The 21,208-nt window shown below is 38.0% G+C and overlaps 2 protein-coding genes and 1 long non-coding RNA gene across 3 annotated transcripts; 2 read left to right on the forward strand and 1 right to left on the reverse strand.

Moving 5' to 3' along the window:
* Positions 1–15: 15 nt before the first annotated feature.
* On the reverse strand, positions 16–15,089 carry LOC108371520 (uncharacterized). The gene is made up of 7 exons (XM_017627099.1): positions 14,955–15,089; positions 14,281–14,888; positions 13,914–14,200; positions 13,735–13,842; positions 4,973–5,651; positions 439–725; positions 16–369 (listed from the first exon to the last, which is right to left on the reverse strand). The coding sequence occupies exons 1-7, from the start codon at positions 14,959–14,961 to the stop codon at positions 258–260; spliced, it is 2,088 nt and encodes a 695-aa protein (XP_017482588.1). The 5' UTR covers positions 14,962–15,089; the 3' UTR covers positions 16–257.
* On the forward strand, positions 9,510–11,018 carry LOC108371523 (mitochondrial amidoxime reducing component 2-like). Its single transcript, XM_017627103.1, is given in 3 exon segments — positions 9,510–10,223; positions 10,337–10,635; positions 10,704–11,018. Coding segments are annotated over 3 exon segments (1,098 nt in total). The 5' UTR covers positions 9,510–9,533; the 3' UTR covers positions 10,813–11,018.
* Positions 11,702–12,636, forward strand: LOC108371525 (uncharacterized). The gene is made up of 3 exons (XR_001848758.1): positions 11,702–11,870; positions 12,204–12,269; positions 12,336–12,636. It is a non-coding gene; the product is annotated as an uncharacterized LOC108371525 (long non-coding RNA).
* Positions 15,090–21,208: the final 6,119 nt, after the last annotated feature.

Genomic DNA, 21,208 nt, shown 5'->3' on the forward strand with positions numbered 1-21,208 from the left:
TAATATACATATATGTATGTATCTATATTTTTTACATCACACACTGTATACGAGTATGTGCACACAAAAAACATGTATTTAATAAAATAAACATGTACGAATTATAAAAAAAGAAGTATGCTGTTGTTTGCGCCTAAAATTATTACATTCGTTATAAAAATTTAATCAAAAGCAAATAGCATAAAATGTATTCATAAATATAAAAATATATGCTAAATAATATATGTATGTATATATAAAAGACAATAATAAGTTATCTATTTTTTAATGCCGATATAAATGACATCGCCTCGCTTGACTTTCCCCGGCTCACGCAAACCCAAATGAATTCCAAGAACAGGGCTTGGGTTCTTTTCAAAGCAACGATACCTACGTATAAACGGAAGAATAAGTGGGTTCAATGAATATCAATTAATTGAATACAGCATATAAAATTACGTTTTTAGAGTTTTCAATGGATTATTATCAGGATCGCGCTCTCCGGTTTCTGGGTTGATGTTGGGTAAAATACATCGTCGGCATGGCGCTACTTTACGGAACACTGCCTGCTGGCCAATTTTTATCCAATCATATGAATCCTCAGCATAGGGTTCGTTCTTATCCATTTTTAAATAGAAACCGCCTCGAAACTGAATTGGCTGTACTGGACGCGGGAGTCGTTTATTGAGATCTTCAATTGATGATAAATTCATCAGCATATAGCTAGTAGCATCAGCGAAGGCACCCTGAAATTGATATTTAACTTATTAGACATATTTGTGTATGCTTTCACACATTTTTAATATACATACATACATACAATATGTAGTATGTATATTTGAGTGGTCCAAATTTTGCATGGGGAAAAAATGTCATCGTAGAAATCGGGGCACCCCCTTAGTTTCTTCCTTTTGGTATTTGTAATATCTATACCGAATTTCAATTTTCTACTGTGGCCAATACATGGTGCTCAGTGCCCTTGAAATGCGCTACTGAATCCCTTTGAGAGTGACCAAAATATTGTATCTTCATAGAATGGGCAGGGTATACTCATCGTTCTGTCATTACTGTGGAAAAGTCAAAGATAACGTACATCATACATTCTTCACTTGCCAGCACTTCTTGACTTCGCGCAGAATGCTGGAAGAAAGACATGGAGACAAACCTGGGGTAATGATCTCCAGTGCAGACAAGTGGGAACCAGTTACGAGATACGTGAAATTCTTACTCCGCTGCAAATGAGAAGACGGATGTCTACTGAGGACACCCGAATGAAACGCTCCTACAATGGAGCAGCCTTGAGGCTCTAGTAGCGCACATCTGAAGACTTGCATAATAGCGGTGCCAGATGCGGGATTCTTGCGCGGGCGGTGGGTGTTTGGGTTTTAGTGGGTAGCCCAACATGCTTCGGTGGAAGTCCCACACTCGCGGAAGGTAGAGATTAGCGACCCCGGCCAGTGCATAAAGCATTTCCCCCCCCTACGAAAAAAAAAAAAAATAGATTGGCGCTTACACATATGAGTAGTCCACTTGCAAAGTGCTCTATNCATCTGAAGACATGCGTAATAGCGGTGCCAGATGCGGGATTCTTGCGCGGGCGGTGGGAGTTTGGGTTTTAGTGGGTAGCCCAATATGCTTCGTTGGGAGTCCCACACTCGCGGAAGGTAGAGATTAGCGACCCTGGCCAGTGCATAAAGCATTTCCCTCTCCTACGAAAAAAAAAAAAAAATAGATTGGCGCTTACACATATGAGTAGTCCACTTGCAAAGTGCTCTATGTAAAATTTTTTCGATTTTTAGTAGTTGCGGTGCCTAGTAGAAGAAGTCGTAAAAAAGAAGTAGACCAATCGTCATGGAAGAGAGAATGCGAAAAGCTAAAAAAGCTAGCTATGTAAAACTTACGAACGAAGGGACTTTTGGCGCCTCTGTCGGAAAATTCAGCTTCCATGAGGAATCGTCCGATAAAGGGCTGAGGCTGATCCGACTTCGAAGTGGCCCGAAGCCTGGCGGTATGTAGTACTGGGTTCTAGTATAAAAATATTCATTAAGCTACATGGGTGTCTCCAGATCGAAAAACTGCAAACCAAATCGAGTATGTTGTTATAGACGGAAGGCACACTTCCAGTATTTTAGATGTACATACGTACACTCCGAGGGCCAAACATCGGTTCGTACGGATTCAGCCAATATACGCACCCGCCTCGGTGCAGCAAAAAATGTGCGCCCGACAATGCAAGGAAAGTTCATCGTCGAAAAGCTGCAATCAAAACAGACGGCCAATTGATTCGCCACTCGACTCTCACACCTGCTGTGAGAGAGCACTTTTCAACAAAGCGACATACGCGGGCTGTGGAACCACATTTTCCGCTCATTACTGGTACGATAAGGAGTGTCAAGAAGCTGCAGCTGCCTACAGGACCCCGCTGCGATGGGGCGCAACGCGAGCCATGTTATAGGGAAATGAAGAGGGAACCTAGACGTATTTGCCGCAATAAGAAGGGGGGGGAGGGTCTAATACGTGATTGCGAAGAGCTTGAAATGCTGGCCGACAAAAAAAAAACACCCGAAATTATTAGCAGAGAGTTGAACGACTTACGGAAGGTTTCAAGACTCGTGTAGGAACGACCATGGCGACCTAGTGACCGACGTCCAGAACGTACTCAAATTATGGAGGGAACACTTTTTGACCCTTTTGAATGGCAGCAGCACTAAAAGAAGTGGAGAAGACGAACCCGAGCCCCCAGTCGATAACGTTGGAATCGATATCCCAGCGCGATTATGCTGATGAAAAGTAACAAAGCTGCTGGAGCTGATGGCCTGTCAGCAGAGCTATTCTAGTTATTACGATGGCAAGGAGCTAATAAGGTGCATGCCCGACAACTGGATCTCAAGTGCGCTCTGCCCAATCCACAAGAAAGGCGACCCCGCCATGCGTGTTGTGTAAAATACTGAAGCCCACCGTCAACGAACTGATTGAGCCTTACCAGTGTGGCTTTAGGCCTGGCAAATCCACCGACGACATCGACATTATTGTTTCAAATAAGGGTTACATCTGTTCTGTCTTAGATGGAGAAACAAAGCATGTGGGTCTGGTGGTGAACGAGGACAAAACGAAGTATCTCCTAACATCACACAAACAGTCAGCGCATTTGCGCCTTGGCACCCACGTCCTTGTTGACAGTTATAATTTCGAGAAAGTGGAGAATATCCTTTACTTGGGAGCCAGCATTAACACCGATTATAATGTCAGCAGCGAAATTCAATGCAGAATCACTCTTGCCAACAAGTGCTACTTCGGACTGAGTAGACAATTGAGAAGTAAAGTCCTCTAGCCTTACAAAAATCGTATTCTATAATTCACTGATAATGCCTGTGCTGGTTTATGGCGCGGACGTAAGGACAATGAAAATATCTGATGAGGCGGCTCTTGGAAAGAAAATATATGCGAAAGATTTATGGGCCTCTACGCATTGGCGATAGAAAGTACCGCAGACAATGGAACGTGAGCTGTATGAGTTTTACAATGACATGGACATAATAATAATAATCCTAACGGGTTTTACAATTTACCGACCAAATTTTTCATCCGGTTCACGTCCCTGGTAAGAAGTGCGCGCTACCACTCCGCTGCGCCAGGGTTCAAGCCCTGGTCAAAGCAACATCGCAAAATAAAATTTAGAAAAAAAAAGGTTTTTTCTTAACAGCGGTCGCCCCTCGACAGTCAATGGCATACTTCCGAGCGTATTTCTGCCATGCAAAACAGCTTCTCATAAAAATACAATCACCGTTCGGAGTCAGCGTAAAGCTGTAGGTCCCTCCCATTTGTAAGACAACATCAAGGCGCACACCACAAATCGGAGGAGAAGCTCTGCCAAAACACTAATATATCGGCGTTTAAAGTACAAAACCACGTATCAACAAATGGCAAAACCGCGTATGTACTTTTGCATAAATTATTTTTTAGGTTGCAACCTGGCACATACATACATATTAGGGATGTTGCGAATGTGGAATTTTAGACACCCGCGGATCGAATGCGGACGCGGATGTTTAAAAGCTTGCGGATGTCATGTATTTTTAAGAAATAATTTAAGTGGGTAAATTAGGTGATTTAGGTAAATAAAAAATGGAAAGGTTAATAATTTTTAATAATCTGGTATATCCTGAGTTTTTCCCGAAAAAAATCACCCGTAAATTTGTATTCCGCCCATAGTAAATATGTACATGAAAACCAAAAGTGAAAAGTGAACCGGTTCGGGGAAAATTAAACTCATGATAAGACTGAATGTTTTTTAGTACTTGAATTTAAAAATTGGAACATTGTACTTAATAAAAAATTTGCATAATATTCTAGGGACCGAAAATAACAGTTAGTTTTTACGAGTTAAATTTGGCCTAATATTTTTTTTATTCCGAAATAAACGTCTTTTCCGGATAATAAACAAACCGCTTATCCAAATATAAACAAATTTGGTATCATATGAAAGAGGACTGAAATAGATTTTAAACAGAAAAAACGAACGGAGATTACCACCTCGACTTATAATTTTTTTCGTTCCATTTCAATATTCGGATTCGCAAATGAACCGCATTGATTTTTGCGAATGCGAATGTTAAAATACGCGGTTTTGCAGAATAATGACGATACGCGGTTTTGTATTTTAAAAGACGATATATATGTGTATATGCATATCGATGGTCCTCTCTAATAAAGACACAATTCAAAATTCAAAAAATAAAAACCGTTACTACTTTTAAGTGACTCATGCTTTTAACCCTTGTCTAATCCATGTCCAATGCTTGCCAAAGTAAGTAGTAAGGATTAGATATGAATTAGAAAAGGATTTGAGACATGAGCCACTTAACAACAGTAAGGTGTTTTTTTTTTTTAATTTTGAATTGTGTCGTTATTGCAGAGGACCATCGATATATGCATTTTTGTTTGTACAAACGTTTAATAACAGTGCGCTCATACTATAATAATTGTCACATACCGTATCATATTTTTTTATATGTGGTTCCTTGGCTAAATCTTTGTCAATTGGCTTCGTTGGTTTCGGATAGGGATAGTACACCAGCTTCACTCCGTTTTCCTGACTCAAAATGTATTGCGAGAACCATCTGTCATATTTTTCACCGCACAACATCGCATCCAATGGAGCACCAAATACCGATGTGTGTATATCGATGCCCGGCGCTTCATTAATCAGCTTACTAAAATCTAATTCCAGTGTTTCCATGCCGGGTGCATTGATTTCTAGCTTTGTTGGTGTTACCAGTTTCGAAGCAATCAAAACCATCTTAGGGTAGCCACGAGCTGTTAACATTAAATTGTTACTATCGACCAGCATCAGCGCACGATCGCGAACGCCCTCGTAACGTAGGCCCAGCACTTCACATTCCAGTTCAGTGTCTTCTGGCATTTTGAGTGGTGCTCCTGATTTCAATGGGAAGAATTCGAGCATTTCTAAGATGCCCACACGCTGCCATTCTTCTGGCATGACATCTTGCTTCCAGTATTTGTAGTATAAATAAGAAGCACTCGATACGGCAGTCACTCCAATGCCAACGCCAAAGCTGACCAGCATTTTGGTGGAAATTCCACTGGTTGAATCTAAGACGAGAAAATGTGCAATTAAATGGAAAAGCAACCTATGGGATTTAACGCAGTTTTATTTACTCGACATTTCGCACTAGTAATCCGTTGTTGGACTTTCTTATCAGTTGACGATTTGTTAAAGCTAATTTTTTTATAGGTAGTACATTTGCGAAACACTTCGTCCCTATCTTGATTCCACTGTTCGCAATGAGCGACTGAGAGTAGTCGTGTACTTGCCTTATGTATGCTTTGTTAGGCTACAAATACATATGTATGTATATCTATAAGCATCCAAATGTGTACATAAATAGATACCGTTGTATTTGCATAGAGGTGAAAAGGAGCCAATTCCATTTTTTGTAATTATTCAGGAGATACTAAAAATCGATGTAGTTACGCATTATCTGTCATTCTGCATCTAAAAGTAAATTTTGAAAAAAATGTGGACTTGGCATCTTCTCACATTTAGGTAGCGATATATGCATTCATACACAGCTACATATATAAATACATATATATGAAAGAAAATTTTGAAAAAAATGTCGCTTACGTTATTTTGGCGGTTAGGGCTCGATATTATGTACATATGTTAGGGATATATATCGAGCCTTAACCGCCAAAATAACGTAAACGACATTTTTTTCAAAATTTTATTTTTGATGCAGAAATATTCCTAGAGCCTCTAGATGCATTTCTGCATCAAAAATAAAATTTCGAAAAAAATGTCGCTTACGTTATTTTGGTGGTTAGGGCTCGATATGTATGATCTGTAAAAATTTGTATATCAAAAACAAAAATTTTTAACTAATACGCTTTTGCAAAACATGAGCGATCTGTATGTATGTAAATGTATGTCAACTTTTGTTGTTTTTTTAGAACGAATTAGTGGGCGGAACTACACGGGAGAGCAACGTGGACTTTAGATGCTCATGCGCCGTTGCTGATGCATTTTTGTATTTATCGCTCGTTTAAGATTGTGTCGACCTTCTATTGAATTTGGTATTCAACAGTTACTTGGCTTTATGAGAAAGCGCGAATGTCTGCTAATATTAAGTGTCTCATGCCCCTAATCCATGTCTAATCCTTACTATTTACTTTAGTAATCCTTACTACTTACTTTAATAAGAATTAGATATAGATTAAAGATAAGAAACACTTAACAGTGGTAAGGCTTGTTTTTGGGAATTTTGAGTTGAGTCGTTATTGCAGATAACCATCGATATGTACACATAAGATCGCTATAGATTATTTTATATAAATATTAGCCGGCCTCGTATGAGCGAGGCTTCGGCACGCGCTGAATGTGTAGATATTAAATAAGATGCGATTGACTACTAAACAGGTTGCAACCCTACTAAAAAATAATATATAATTGCGCTTCTGGAGGCCAAGCCCTCTCGCTTGACACCTCATTTCTTGTAATCTAACCCCACATTTTTTAATTTTTCGCACAGGTTGCAACCCTCTTCAAAAAATAAAACCTTACTGCAAATCGAAAGGTCAAGCCTTTCCTTTGACACCTCATTTTTTTTTAAATTGAATGAACTGTGCAAACCTAATCTCATTAACAAAAAGTATTATACATACATAATTTTCAAATAAGTGGCAACCACACTCAAAAAGAAAATATAAACTTATTGCACTTGGTACCTCAGTATGCAGTCTAACAAACGGTGAAGATCTATAATTTTTAAAAAGTGGCAAACCTACTAAAAAAGTAATACATTATTGAACATCTAAAAGCTAAGTCCTTCTAGTTGAGACCTCATTTCTTGTAATCCAACGAATAGTGCGGATCTAATAAGTTTTTAGACAGGTGACAATCCTATAGGAATTGAAAGTAATAAAGATAATATTCCTATCGATACAGGTTATACTTCAAAAATCTCGTATAAATCCGTTCAGTAGTTTTTGAGATTAGCGTGGTCAAAATATCTCGACTTTCCTTTATACTATATATAGAAGATAGTAATTTTTAAATAGGTGGCAACCCTACTCAAAAAACGAAAGCTTTTGTATATGCGAAGGCCAGCCCCTTTCATCTGGTATGTCATTTTGTAATCCAACGAACGGCAAAAATCTTTTAAGTTTTTAATAGGTGGCAACTCTACTCAGAAAAATAATACATTATTGCACATGTAGAGGCTAAGTCTTTTCGTTTCACAGTGATGGCGCAGAACTGATGCCTACGCTTATTATGATTGAATATAGTAATTTCATTACTAGGTGGCAACCCTATTAAAAAACATTAGTGCTTTTCTAGAGACCAATCCCTTTCATTTGACACCCCATTTTTGGTAATCCAACGAACGGTGCGTATCTTATATAGGTGGCAGCCCTATTAAAATTCTAAGTAAAAAAGGTCACTGACCTGTCGATACAGAGTATATTAGAGAAAATCTCGTCAAAATCCGTTCAGTAGCTTTCAAGACTACCGCGTACGAAGAATCTCGACTTTCCTTTATACTATGCATAGAAGAAGATAGACTCATTCCTTATTTTATTATTATTTATGGCGTGCGCATTAATCTTGTCACACAAGGGGCGGGACCTACAGTTTTACGCCGACTCCGAACGGCGCTTGCATTTTTATGAGAAGCTGTTTTCATGGCAGAAATACACTCGCAGGTTTGCCATTGCCTGCCGAGGAGCGACCGCTATTAGAAAAAAAAACTTTTTTTATGTTGGGTTGAACCGGGCTTGAACCCAAGTCCTGCGGAATGTTAGCACGCACTGCTAACCGCTACACTACAGCGGCCGTCTATGATTCCACCAAATTAAAGGATCTTCTTGCCTGGGTATATGGGGTAGCTGTAAATGTTTCTCAATTTCTCACAAAATATTGCAACAATGGAGCCTTACGGGCAATCACGCATTTTTTCTTAGCGGCGTTCATTGTTGTTTATTTATCTTTGGCGTTTCTCCTTTATTCACCAAATATAATCAATAAATCGTTATCTTTTCAATACGGGATTATATCATAACTTGGAGCCGAAATATTGTATTCTTAATTACATAAAGAATTACGAAAGATTTACGGACCTTTACGCGTTGGTGATGCCGAATATCGCAAACGATTTCACGATGAGCTGTACGAGCTTTACAACGATATGGACATAGTGCAGCGAATTAAAATTCGGCGGCTCCGCTGGCTTGGCCACATCGTTCGAATGGACAGAAACGCTCCTGCTCTGAAAATATTCAACGCGGGCCGCGATGCTGGTAACAGAGGAAGAGGAAGACTTGGCTTCACTTGGCATTTCCAATTGGCGTCAGTTAGCACAGAAGAGAAAAGACTGGCGTGCTGTTTTGCACTCGGCCAAAATCGCTTAGGCGGTTACAGCGCCAATAAAGAAGAAGAAGAACTACATATTGGACAGTTCAGCTAAACGAAAAAACCTAATCTAAAAATATTGTCAAATTTATTAAGGACAGCAGTCTACCGGATATCCGAATCCGGCTCTTATTTTTTACAGGATATCCGAAATTCGGTTATCCGGCAAAATTTCTATCCGGCACATCCCTAAAACTTACTTTGTATCGGACGAAAAGTATCGAGTATGTACTTGTACCTCAAACAATCGCGACTCCAGCACCACTTGTGTACATTTTATTCTAAATTACTTCTAACCGATCTCAAATTTGTACCAAATTAATTAACTCTCAGAATTTAATAATGAAAATAAAATTTGAAGGAAATATCTTCACTACATACATACGCGCAAGACGCCTTCCATATACCTCACTCGCAGCTTAAAAGCTTAATATAATATTTTAACCTAACCCCCCCTTAAAATTTTTTTTGTGCAATAATTTTACGGAGTCAATAAATATGTCTTATCAATACACATGTGTATGCATGTATAAACATATGTACATATACATATAGTACACACACACATATATGTATGCACTTAAGTGAACCATGGAAACAATGATACTCAACAGCGAAGTCAATGCTCACGCGCTCAATGAACCTTTCAAATGTACATATGTACATACATACATACATACATACAAAGTCATATGCACTCATTTTTGTTTGTTTTACTCAGTTAATTTTTCATCATCTCAGTGTAAAAATGCGTTCCGTGGAGATTAGCACTTGGCTCGGCATTAGCATTGGCGCTTTGGCGGGTGGCGTTACGCTTTGGTGGGTGTGCTGCATGCGCCTACGCAGGAGTAAACGACATCCCAACGCCGATAATTGGCAATATCTTGGTACACTAAAAGCCATCAACTTCTATCCTGTCAAAGGTGGTGCTCCCATACGTCTGGAAAAAGTAGAATGCTCTGAGTTCGGGGTGCATTCGAACGATTTGTGGGAGCGTTGCTTGGTTGCCTACGAAGAGTCTGGTGGGGTGGTGTACGCTGGTTCCTATCCGCGTATGCTGAGCATACGTTCGGTGATCGTGAGAGACAAGGTACTGCGACTGGAGGCACCGAATATGCCGCCGTTAATTGTGGACTTGAATGAGTTGTTGCGAGGGCCGTTAAAAGCGCCTGAGAAATGTAAAAATGCTTTTGGCAAGCGTTTAGTTGAATGTCAGGCCGAACACCATGAGTGGTTCTCGCGTGTCGTAGTGCAGCGTGAGAACGGATTGCGTTTGTATGTAAAATTGTTACCTCAAAAGGGAGAAGCGGGGGTGAGAGTATAACATAATGGCAATAACTAAATAAATAAATAAATAATTCAGACTGAAAGTGACGAAGCTTTTACAAAACAATTTATATACATATGTACATATAACTATTTTAGGCGATTTTTCCAGTTATGGTAATACATGAAAGTTCGTTACATGACCTTAATGAGCGTCTCAGTGGCCAAAATAAACGTGTCGACTGTCAACAGTTTCGCGGAAATCTGGTAGTCGATAGCAATCCAAATGTACCACCTTATGATGAGGACCGTTGATTGTGGCTGAGATTCGGTAATGACGTAGAACGCTCGACGATCATCAGGTATAATTCCGATTGTTTGCGATGTATTGTAGTCAATATAAATGTGGAGGATTATACGCGGGATACCAATTTTGAACCGCTTAAAACGTTAAAGAAGTAAGTTCTAAGAAAAAAAAAAGCAAGTGCCTTCGAAAATAAAACTTATGAAAGAAATTATTTTTCAGATATCGCCTCCTCCAAAATCCAAAAGAACCATCTATGGGTGTTTATTTTGATGTGTATAAATGTGGCATGCTAAATATTGGTGATCCCATTTATGTTCAATATAGGTAGATACAAAAAAAGCGCAAATTAATACATACAATTACATATATATGGGTACGGCCACTCCAAGCTTCTGCTCGATGGCCTTCGCATTGCACTTAGTCTAGATTATTAACAAAAAAAACAAAATAATATTAAATTTTAAGGAATCTAAATATTTACATATGCATATGCCGTAACATCTAAATAATTTTATTCAAAATTAGTTAAAACAACTAGCCTTTTTAATTTCCCAAATTGCGATCCACGTTAAAAAACAATAATCCGTAAAGTTCAGTGGAAAAGTTCAGCAAGCCTCGGGTGAAGACTACAAACTTATAATTTAATTAACCGTTTCTATGATTTTTTTTTTAAATTGTGCAAGGCGATCATGATTTCATGGTGGACAAGGAAGATAACTGTGGTCAAACAATCGGAAAATTCAGCCTTCACGTCGAAACGATAAAATACAATAAATAATAAATAAAAAATCATTGTAGCATCTCTAGAGGAGAGACGAATGAAACGAAAAGCGCTGAGAGCTGGAGATAATGGCCGACAGAAATATTTAGAGCATGAAAATTCCTACAGAATAACGACTTACGGAAGGTACTGGCCATATTCTTTTAAGAACAAGAACGACAAACTGGTGACTGGTGCCCAGAACTTGAGGGAACATTTGCCCAACCTACCGAATGGTATCAATGACGGCAACTAAAGAGATGACCATGATCCGTATCCACCAATCAATGATTATGGAGCTGATGTTCCGTTAACAGATCATCACGAAGTTTAAGCAAATGAAATGAAAAATAACAAAGCTGCCGAAGCCAATAGTCTATCAGCGGGGCTATTTAAATACAGGTATTTAATTAGGACCTGCGACAGGAGCCACACACATCATCTACATATTTGCCGATCTTCAAGCCATCGTCGGTAGCAAATGAAATTTACAACTTCTTATCGTTTGATTTGTTAAATCGGATGTCGGATATGATTAAAAAAGCTTCATAGCTGCACTGGGTATGCCGATGAAACCGACATCATAGCCTTTAACCATCGCGTCGTTTACTTAGGCAACTATGTAGGTTAGTGTTGGTAGCTATAATTTAGAAGTCCTAGTAGATTTCGTCTACCCGAGAATCAGAATTGAAATGCAATGAAGAATCTCTCTATGGTAGACTCACGATGTTTATGCAGAAAACGATGCCTAAAAATATTTAACTCCTAACTATAATCAAAACGTATAAATTTGTATACATTTTGTTTCTAGTTATGTGGTACATATTTTTAGGCTTCGATTTGTGCATAAACCTCCGGAGTCTACCTGCTAGTGCTTCTTTGGAATGACAATGAGTAGACAAATGATCATGAAATTCCTCTCTCATTTTATAAATCTATCGCCATATCCTCCTTATCAGATGAAGACGCCTTTGGAGTTTTCGAGATATAGATTCTACAAAAGATTTTTAGGCCTTCAGACATTTGTAAATATCGAAAATAACGGAATCATGAGCTGTATTAACTTTACAATGACATATGACTATATCTAGTATTCAACTAAATTAAAATACAGCGGATCCGCGGGCTAGCCCATGTCGTATGAATGGATGCAAACGCCCTGCATTGGAAAGGTCCAGGTGTAGAAAGACTTGCAGCCTCATCATGTATCTCGAACGATAGGGGACACGAACGATTCGTCTACAGGCGAATTCGTCTCCGCTTATAATTTTGTAAGTCGAGCGATTGATTCGTGTAGACTTTACGTCGATTACGTTGTATTCGTCTAGAACAGCGTTGCTAAATGAAATATTAAGGTATTTTTGTATATTTCCTTTAGAGTTTTATTATTTTTAATTTATTTGGTACACTTTATAGAAAATGGGCATCACCGTCTAATGTTATTTACTAGTCGATCGTTTTTTCGATCTCCGTCAGCCGTGAATGCCGAAAGGGACCCCACCTGTCATATTTATATTACGAATATAGTTCGCAATCTTTTTTTTGTGCGGCTTATGAGGTCAGCCCATGTCTGAAGAAAAATAAACAAATCGTATTTTTGGTTATGTTACTGAATATTCCGGATTTTTGCTACCAAGTATAAGCTTTCCTTCTTCCATTATCCCGTCCCATCGCTTCTGAACCCTGGCTCTGTCAGAACCAAATACTGGTACTCCTCTTGCCAGATCCGGATTTTGGTCTATCTCTTCTTGAATCATAACCTCAAATTGTGTAGTTGTCTCTTTCGTCTCCTTTTCGTGTTAGAAAATTCCAAACTAGACGAAAGCAACGTAACGATCAGCTGTTTTCGTGTTGCCAGACGAAAACGAATTACAAAGTACCAAGTGACGAACGATTCGTGTGGCAGACAAGACGAACGCTCGTTTCGAGATGCATGATGAGGCTGTTGGCTTCACGTGGTGTTTTTATTCGAACCAGTTAGCAGGAAGATGTAACGCCTGCCGTTATATGTTGAACTCAGCCAAGTAAAACAATGCTTGATATGTACCAGGACCGCAAAATAGTCACTATTTTTCAATTTTAATTAACAAAACCAAAAAATACTGTCGATCGCAACCAGATATTTTTCTTTATACATTCTTTTATAATTTTTAAAGATTTATATTTTTCGAGATTAGCCAATAAAGAATAAAATAAAATTGTTAATATTTAAGTTTTATAAAGTTTCAGCGGGTTGCGTGGGTATGGCCTTTTAAAATTTATAAATAATCGTTATTTTATCGCTGAGCGAAACAAATAAAAATTTTATAATAATAATATCTCTTGAGCAAAAAAATATGACCCAGCAATAGTTATTCCTCTTGAGCGAAAAAATAAAAATCGTAAAATAATGATTAAATGCTGATTCAAATAAGTAAGTGACTAATTTCGTATGCAATGATATAAGAATGATTAAAAATGATTTAAGATAACTCTTCTTCTTTATTTTACGACTTATCTTCTACATACACAACTGCGTTCGTCTTGATGGTACCTGCAAAGCGTAAACCCAGATGAATACCAAGTGCCGGCGATTTATAGCCTTCAAACAAGCGATACCTAAATAGATGCATAAAGAAATGTTTACATACATATATCAAATGCATTTTGTGAGTATATTTTCAACTCACTTCTTCAATGTATTCAACGGTTCGCCATCGGGGTCCCGCTCTGCTGTCACCACATTTATATTCGGGAATATACAGCGAGTGCAGGGTGCCACTACACGGAAAATCACCTCGTCGCCAATCTTCACCCACTGCCAGTGATCTTCGGCATATGGCTCGTCGGTGTCCATTTTCAGGTGGAAGCTTCCACGAAACTGCAATGGATCTACCGAACGGGGTATGCGTGTGTTTAGTTCTTTAATCGAGGCCAAATTCATAAGCATGTAGCTGGTGGCGTCATTAAAAGTTCCCTTTGGGAGTAAACATGTCACAAAAAAAATAAAACCAAAAATAATTATTAAATAATAAAAATTGAGGGTTTTCAACTCACACGATCCTCCTTTAAAATGAATGGCTGACGCAACATGCGTGAATTGATCGCCTTCACGGGTTTCTCCAATGGATAGTGGGCCAGTCGCATACCACTACCCTTATTCAGTAGATAATTGGATAACCATTTGTCATATTTAGCTCCGACTGGTCGCACGTATACGGTGGTGCTCCAAACCATGGTTTTTATTTGCTCACCCTCTGCCTTCAAAGCGCCCAAATCCAACTCGATCGGCTCCATGCCAGGTGCGCTCAATTGCAATCGCTGTAATCCAACCAACTTTGTAGCAATCAATACCATGCGTGGATAAACGCGCGCGGTGATCATTTCATTTGAATCGTTGATCACCATTAGTGCGCGATCGCGGCAGCCATTAAGCATCAAGCCGAGCATATCGCACGCAAACGCTGCGCTGGCATCTAGTGTTAACGGTGCACACGACTTAATGGGGTATAAATTGATTTGGTCCAAAGTGCCAATACGACGCCATTTTTCAGGCACTGCGTTGCGTTTCTTCCATTGCAGGTAATACCAGTAGTAACCCAGGCCAGATGCGAGTGTTACACCCACACCGATGGCAACACTGTAGGTAAGTGTGCTGGATGCTCCTACATACATATGTACATAAGTGCTTATTATACATAAATATTACTAAATAGGATAGGTGTACTTACTTGACATTTGGCGATAGGTGTTGATGTTGTTTTTATTCTTTCACTTTGCTAAGTTGAACTCATTCGCAACGGCGTTTATGTGCAGACTAAATAGCATTCAGCAAAAGTCATAAGCTGTTATCAAGAGCACATATAAAATAATGAAAATTTGTGAGTACCGATGGTTGTTAAGTGGCAAAACTGGAATGCAAAGAGTGCAGAGCAAATACGCCAATTGTAAAGTTTCGCAATTGAGCAAACTTACGTACATATGTGTCGTGTAACCTACTTCTCTCCTTGCATGCCTTAAATTTAAAGATATCTGTATGTGTAGAAAAGCGCTGGATGTTATGCGTCCAAGTACACCGAATACCGGTCTTGCCGGCTACAGAAACAAAATATTAAATTCAACTTGAGAGTGGAAGCTAAGAGAGCGAAGCAACGAGCCATTGAACCACGAACACCAGCTGCCGGTTGGTAATATAAACATCTGTATGCATATCGCACGAGTTCGTGAGTGAAAAGTGCATTAACTCAAATTTTTAAATTTATCAGATAACAGAAAAAACTGTTTCTAGGCAAGTACGTTTTGTAAGTTATGTACATACAACCAATGCATGGAAATCATTAAAAATAACAAAATTCTGGTTCAAAACTAACACGACTTTGTGAGTTTCGACAATTGCGCCAGCACTCTTAATAAGGTTGGGTTGCCATGGGGATACTTATAAGACATTTATAAAAGTAAAAGTATGGTAACCACTAACCAATCCAATTGATAAAAAGGCGCTAGCCAACGCCGAAGTTATAAATACGGCTAATATCAATCTCCGACCATATGCACAAGATCCTGAACAGCCTTAATATAAGACAAGTAGGGACAGTCGACAGGTTTATATTGAAAAACTTATATCTGAACAATTAGTGGTATGGAAGATAATATGGTATATGGAAGCACCGGTGTAAATGATTTTCACAGTAGGCCTTGTATGGTCGATAAGTAAATAGGTCCATCTCTTCTTCTGCTACTTACAAATATCAGACCAAAGGTATACTACCAATTCATGTTAATGAAAGGCATAAAAACCAACAACAGTTTTCGCTAGACCCAAGTGACCCACCAAGGATAAACCCGTTTGATGTGCAGCAGATTTGAGTTGATGATGTTAATTTGCTTTAAAACACCATTTGGCAGGAGGAATATTTGATGCCATTTCTAATACATCCAATAGCAAGCAGATTAGTTGACCTACTCGGTACTACGGTATGTAAAGTGAAAAAATTTGAACGACCAAAGAGCAAAATCCTCCTCATACATAGGCTTTGCCGATCATCTTATTTCCACCTGTGAAATCTCTACCAAGCGTGCATAATCTTCTTTGCTCTTGCAACTACAACATAGGTACGATGCGTAAGCTAATAAAAGTCCTTATAAGGAAACCTAAGATCACAGGTGAGAGTTTTCTGTTATAATAGGGCCAAGAATATTCGCTTCCCAACAGGGCGAAGAGTTTTCCCGTACATCGGCTAAATGAGTGATGTGATATCTTGAATATCGTTTAAATGAAGCCTACCGTGTTCCTTCTTGGACGGATGTGGTCGAATCTTTTCTTGTCCATTCACCACTTTTACAATTCGTCTTAATATTTATGAACTGGATTCTTTGAGTCTTACTGCTGCAATAACGGCCGCCCCGATCAATTTCGTTAATCGCAGGTAAATGCAAGATCGCATTAAGGGTGTATGAGGGCGTCATACAAAGGTGCGCTTACACAATTTCATTTAGCCATCCGAAAACTAAATTCGTATAAAATAAACATATTTAGAGTCAAAGCAGATCAAACACATGGGGTTTCTATATATTACGGCTGCAGCGCCATCTTTGGGTTCCTTTTCTGCAAAACCATTGCTTATCATGAAAATAATACGCATTGTGAATTTCAGCCAGGTTGTTTAAAAATAAGAATTTTATAAATATCTCGACCATACAGCGTGCTTACAGGTGGCTTACATTGCGAATTTGAACGAAATCGGTGAATAAATAAATATAGTTGTAAATAACTCGAATCCAAAGCCACCAAGCGAGTTTTATAGTGGTTAGTCCATCGGTAATAGGACCATATGTGAAAGATATAACTTCCGACAATTTGACTGAACTCTATCCAGTACTTTTTGAGTTTAGTCCGAAGAACAAAAACAGCTACCATTTTATGTATATAGGTATGTATGTAGATGGGACAATCTCCCAGCAAACAATTAGGTTTGATATACATTTGAGAATGATTTGAAATCAAAGCCTTTCTCATATGTCAAACGTTTGAAAATGATTTGATATTGATTTGAAAATTACAGCCTTCTCAATAAAAAGGGGAGTTTGATCTCCATTTGAGAATATGATTAACTCTGAAATCAATTTCAAAGGTTATTTATCAATTATACTTCAAATGTGGAAATAAAACTTATTATAGGAAATGTATACTTCGTATCTATTTATAATAAATTCGTTTTGAAGGGCTGCAGCTTCTTCAATCCGCGCAAACATCAAATCGGCTATTTGTGGGATTCCTCTTTGACAGTTTTTTTCTATTCATTGATTCTTTTCAATTGATCTTAATTTTATTCTTACAATTTTTGATTTAACTGCGCATTTTTATATCGTTTAATACTTGACATCTTTCTTCAAATCAACCTCAAATTAATTTCAAATGTAAAATTTAAACCTCGTTTTCAATTTGAGAATCATTTGAGAAAAACATTTGATATCAAATTTAGAAATACGTTTTTCTCAAACGTTTGAGACTGTGTTTGCTGGGCTATAACGAAACTTATACAAATTCAAATTTCAAACTTAAAAAATTTTTCAAAATTTTCCCAACCAATTTTACCCTTTCCCAAAAATTAAAAAGAAAATAACAACTGCTCAATGCGATTTACATTCCTTTGGTCAGGTCCCGATTAAATTGATTTCACCTCTTATTTGAATCAGCTGCTCAGTCAAAAAGATTTTGCATTCAAAATAGAGGTAAATTGTTCAATTAATTTCCCCGCATCGGATAAAAATATTAAGAGTCTTCACACCTGCTAGTAGGTAGTTGTTAACCTGCTAGTTGGTACTCAGTAATTTCATCAACTGTGGACGTCCTTTTCAGCTTTCTTTTATTACTCTGGTAAACTATGTTTATCAACAGCTGATTCGTGGCTTTTTTCCTATAAAAAAATAAATTGTAACAGAAAATTGAAGGAATTTTACTTACTCATATTGACGGCAGCGCGCGGATTTAAAATTGGATAAATATCGAGCAGCTGATTGCAGTTTACTAACTACCAGAAAAATTGCCAAGCTTCCAACACGATAATTCGGTAAAACTATTTGCGAATAATTATATTGCAGGTACAATTTCATTCGAAGAATTTTGTATTTAAATAACAAGTTATTTGAATAATGCTCAACTCTGAATGTATGAAACAAAAAATTAAAAAGAGTGAAGATTCTCAAAGTAAAATACATTTTCGTTAAAAAAAGAAAAATATTATGTGTTATTTTAACCGAAATGACGTGAAAGAGATTAAATATTTTCAGCGCCAGGGAAACGTTGAGACGTGGCGACCGATAAAAAAAAAAATACTTGACAGATACGAGCAAAAACGGACAAAAACGAATTGTCTGTTATTTATGTTACAAGGAAAAAGGAGACGGTTGGAAAAAGACTTTTACTAAATGGTAAATTCAATTTCACAAAATACCGAAAAACATTGCTTTTATGATTTTTGCTGAGAAAACAGTTTGTTTTATAAAAAAACAAAAACAAGTTAAACAAGCATGAGGCAGCCCCGCTCCTAGCCAAAAGCTAAAACGATTAAGAAAAAAACCATGAAAAAAATATGGAGTCGGTCTATTTTATTGGAAATTGAAAACCGGCGAGAGCAAATTGCAAACACTGGACAGTAAACATGAAAATATGTGGGGTGCAAACAATAAACTTTCGCTTCCTGGCAACAAACAGCGGCACTAGCGGCATAGCGACAAAACGACAAACAACCAACCAGCTGCATTGATGATGGTCTGCTGCATATCCGTGAAATGAATTGATGAGCGCCGATGCGCCGGATATTACCGCACAATACAAATCGACTCAAGCGTATGGATGAGGATGGTGCAGAAAGGAGCTAGAAAATAAGGCGCAGGGGTAAATGCCGCCAGCCAGCATGGAGGTGTGTGTCTTCGACTGACAGCAGATTGTGTTGAAATGATGGTCACGTAATCAAACGAACATTGTGTACTTACTTACATATATGCTTTTTTGCACCAACATACATCCAAACTCTCCGTCGCCCACACTGATTGTATGTACATATGTATGTATATGCATCACGCTGCTGGCTGTTTCCACGCAGGGGCTCGCTTTCGCCACAATCCCTTATCCACTACGGTTTGTGTGGGTAGAACAACTTCATGCTATTTCCGTTTCATATTAAAGTGACATTAAAATTTGCTTCCACAGCATCTGCTGCCTACGAAAACAACAATAACAAAAAGCAAAAATACGAACAATATGTGCTGCTGATGCCAGCAATGCACCGATTGCGGTTACAATGCGAAACGGAAATGCGTCTGACTGACCGGAAAAGTGTTCATATCTGCATTGAGTTGATGGACTGCTGGTTGCTGGCAATCAACCGAAGACTTATGTATGTACACACATGTGTGTGTGAATGTGGATTGCGAACCTTGTTAGTGCATCGTGTTCATGTCAACGAGATAACAACCAACATTCTATCGGCAGCAATATGTATGTATGTATAGATGCTGTTGATGGCATTGGCGATTATGTTTGTGTTGGAGTTGATAATGATGGCCCGGCCCTTTTGGTTGCAGTTGTAGTTCTGTTGTTGCTGTTGCTTTTGTCATTATAGCCATAGTTGCGCTTTTATGCCGCATCAGCTGGCGTTTCTAACATTGAAAAGTGACAAATGCAGTGGATAAACCTATGTCGCAACCCAAGTACCCGGAATGTGTGTACCACATGTCGTATGAGTAATTTTCAATTTAGTCAGTTGCATTCTAATGGTATGAAAGAAAATCTAGCACATTACGGTAGAAGGTGTGGCCGTTAGGTTTAATTAAAAATCGTTTTTAAATTGTTGACTTAGTAAAATTTCAAACATTCGACCGATTATTCAAGCCGATAAGGACAGTTCAAACTAAAAGGATACACATCAAAGCTTTATTAGTAGAAGCAATGCAGGCAGTTCTTAGTTCTTTAACTAAAACACAAATGTGAACATAAAGCAAAGAAATTGTCGAATTTCTTAAAGTGAGCCTAAAATAACTTTCAATAGTAAAATTTATCGAATGCTAATTCATTTTTTCAAAGCTCGATTAATAGAGAGTTTGGAATATTTCGAAAGCTGTTCTACTTTCTTACAGCCATATTCTGTATCACTAACGAAAGTCAACACTAACGATTCGCCTGCAGACGACAACATACCTGATTGCGATTTTATTACTCTATCGATCGCCTTCGTGTTTGTTTTCATATATTAAGTTGCAGTGGTCTCAGTTAATGTCTGAATTTTATTCAGATTCAGGGACTAGTTTAACATAAGAAATGATTTCTAGATGCTACAGATCCGAATATTTGCTTAAATTTGCAAACTTATTTAACCATTGATTGTTCATTGAAAACGTATTTTTAAATTTATGGAAATAGCTTCGATTACAAAGTTCGACAATTTTTGACCTTTTTTACCACCTAAGTAAAACGCATAATTTTTTGTAGATTTTTTGGTGCTTAATCCAAATATGGCCGCATAATGGCTCTATCACGTCAGTATTTTGAGATATCTTACACGGTTTTTGGCGATATTTGAGGTTATACTATGAAAACAAAAATTTTTTTTTGCTCAGCTTTGCGTTGGTGAATATATTTCCTCTTCACTGTTTACTACATATTTTTATATCCATTAACTGAACTGTTTTTTTTTTTTTTTTATTAACTCAGTTTAATAGCATCGCTGCAGAGACCGCAGAGTGTTCTTTTTCTTTTTTAAAAACAGTATTTACATTCATACATATTTACGCGCACGCTTCTCATCGAGTTGTGGTTTACCGCAAAGTAGTCGAAAATGGATTAAAGTGACCGCAGGAAACACACTCATGTCACAAAGATACGTACTTACAATAAAAGCTTTCATTAATGTATGCGCAGACAAGCATATAAATCAGAGGTTCCCAAACTTGCTTTTCAAAACTTTACTGGTTTCGGTGGACCCCC

This window comes from Rhagoletis zephyria, unplaced genomic scaffold, assembly GCF_001687245.7.
Source record: "Rhagoletis zephyria isolate East Lansing unplaced genomic scaffold, Rhagoletis_zephyria_1.1 Rzeph_scaffold_05040, whole genome shotgun sequence".
NCBI lineage: Eukaryota > Metazoa > Arthropoda > Insecta > Diptera > Tephritidae > Rhagoletis > Rhagoletis zephyria.

Bases quoted from the DNA above. Each gene is read 5' to 3' on its own strand.
- LOC108371520 (XM_017627099.1), bottom strand. The intron at 14,201-14,280 runs GTGAGTTGAAAA...TTACTCCCAAAG, and splicing joins TCATTTTAAAGGAGGATCGT to GGAACTTTTAATGACGCCAC. The intron at 370-438 runs GTAATTTTATAT...GTTTATACGTAG, and splicing joins CCATTGAAAACTCTAAAAAC to GTATCGTTGCTTTGAAAAGA.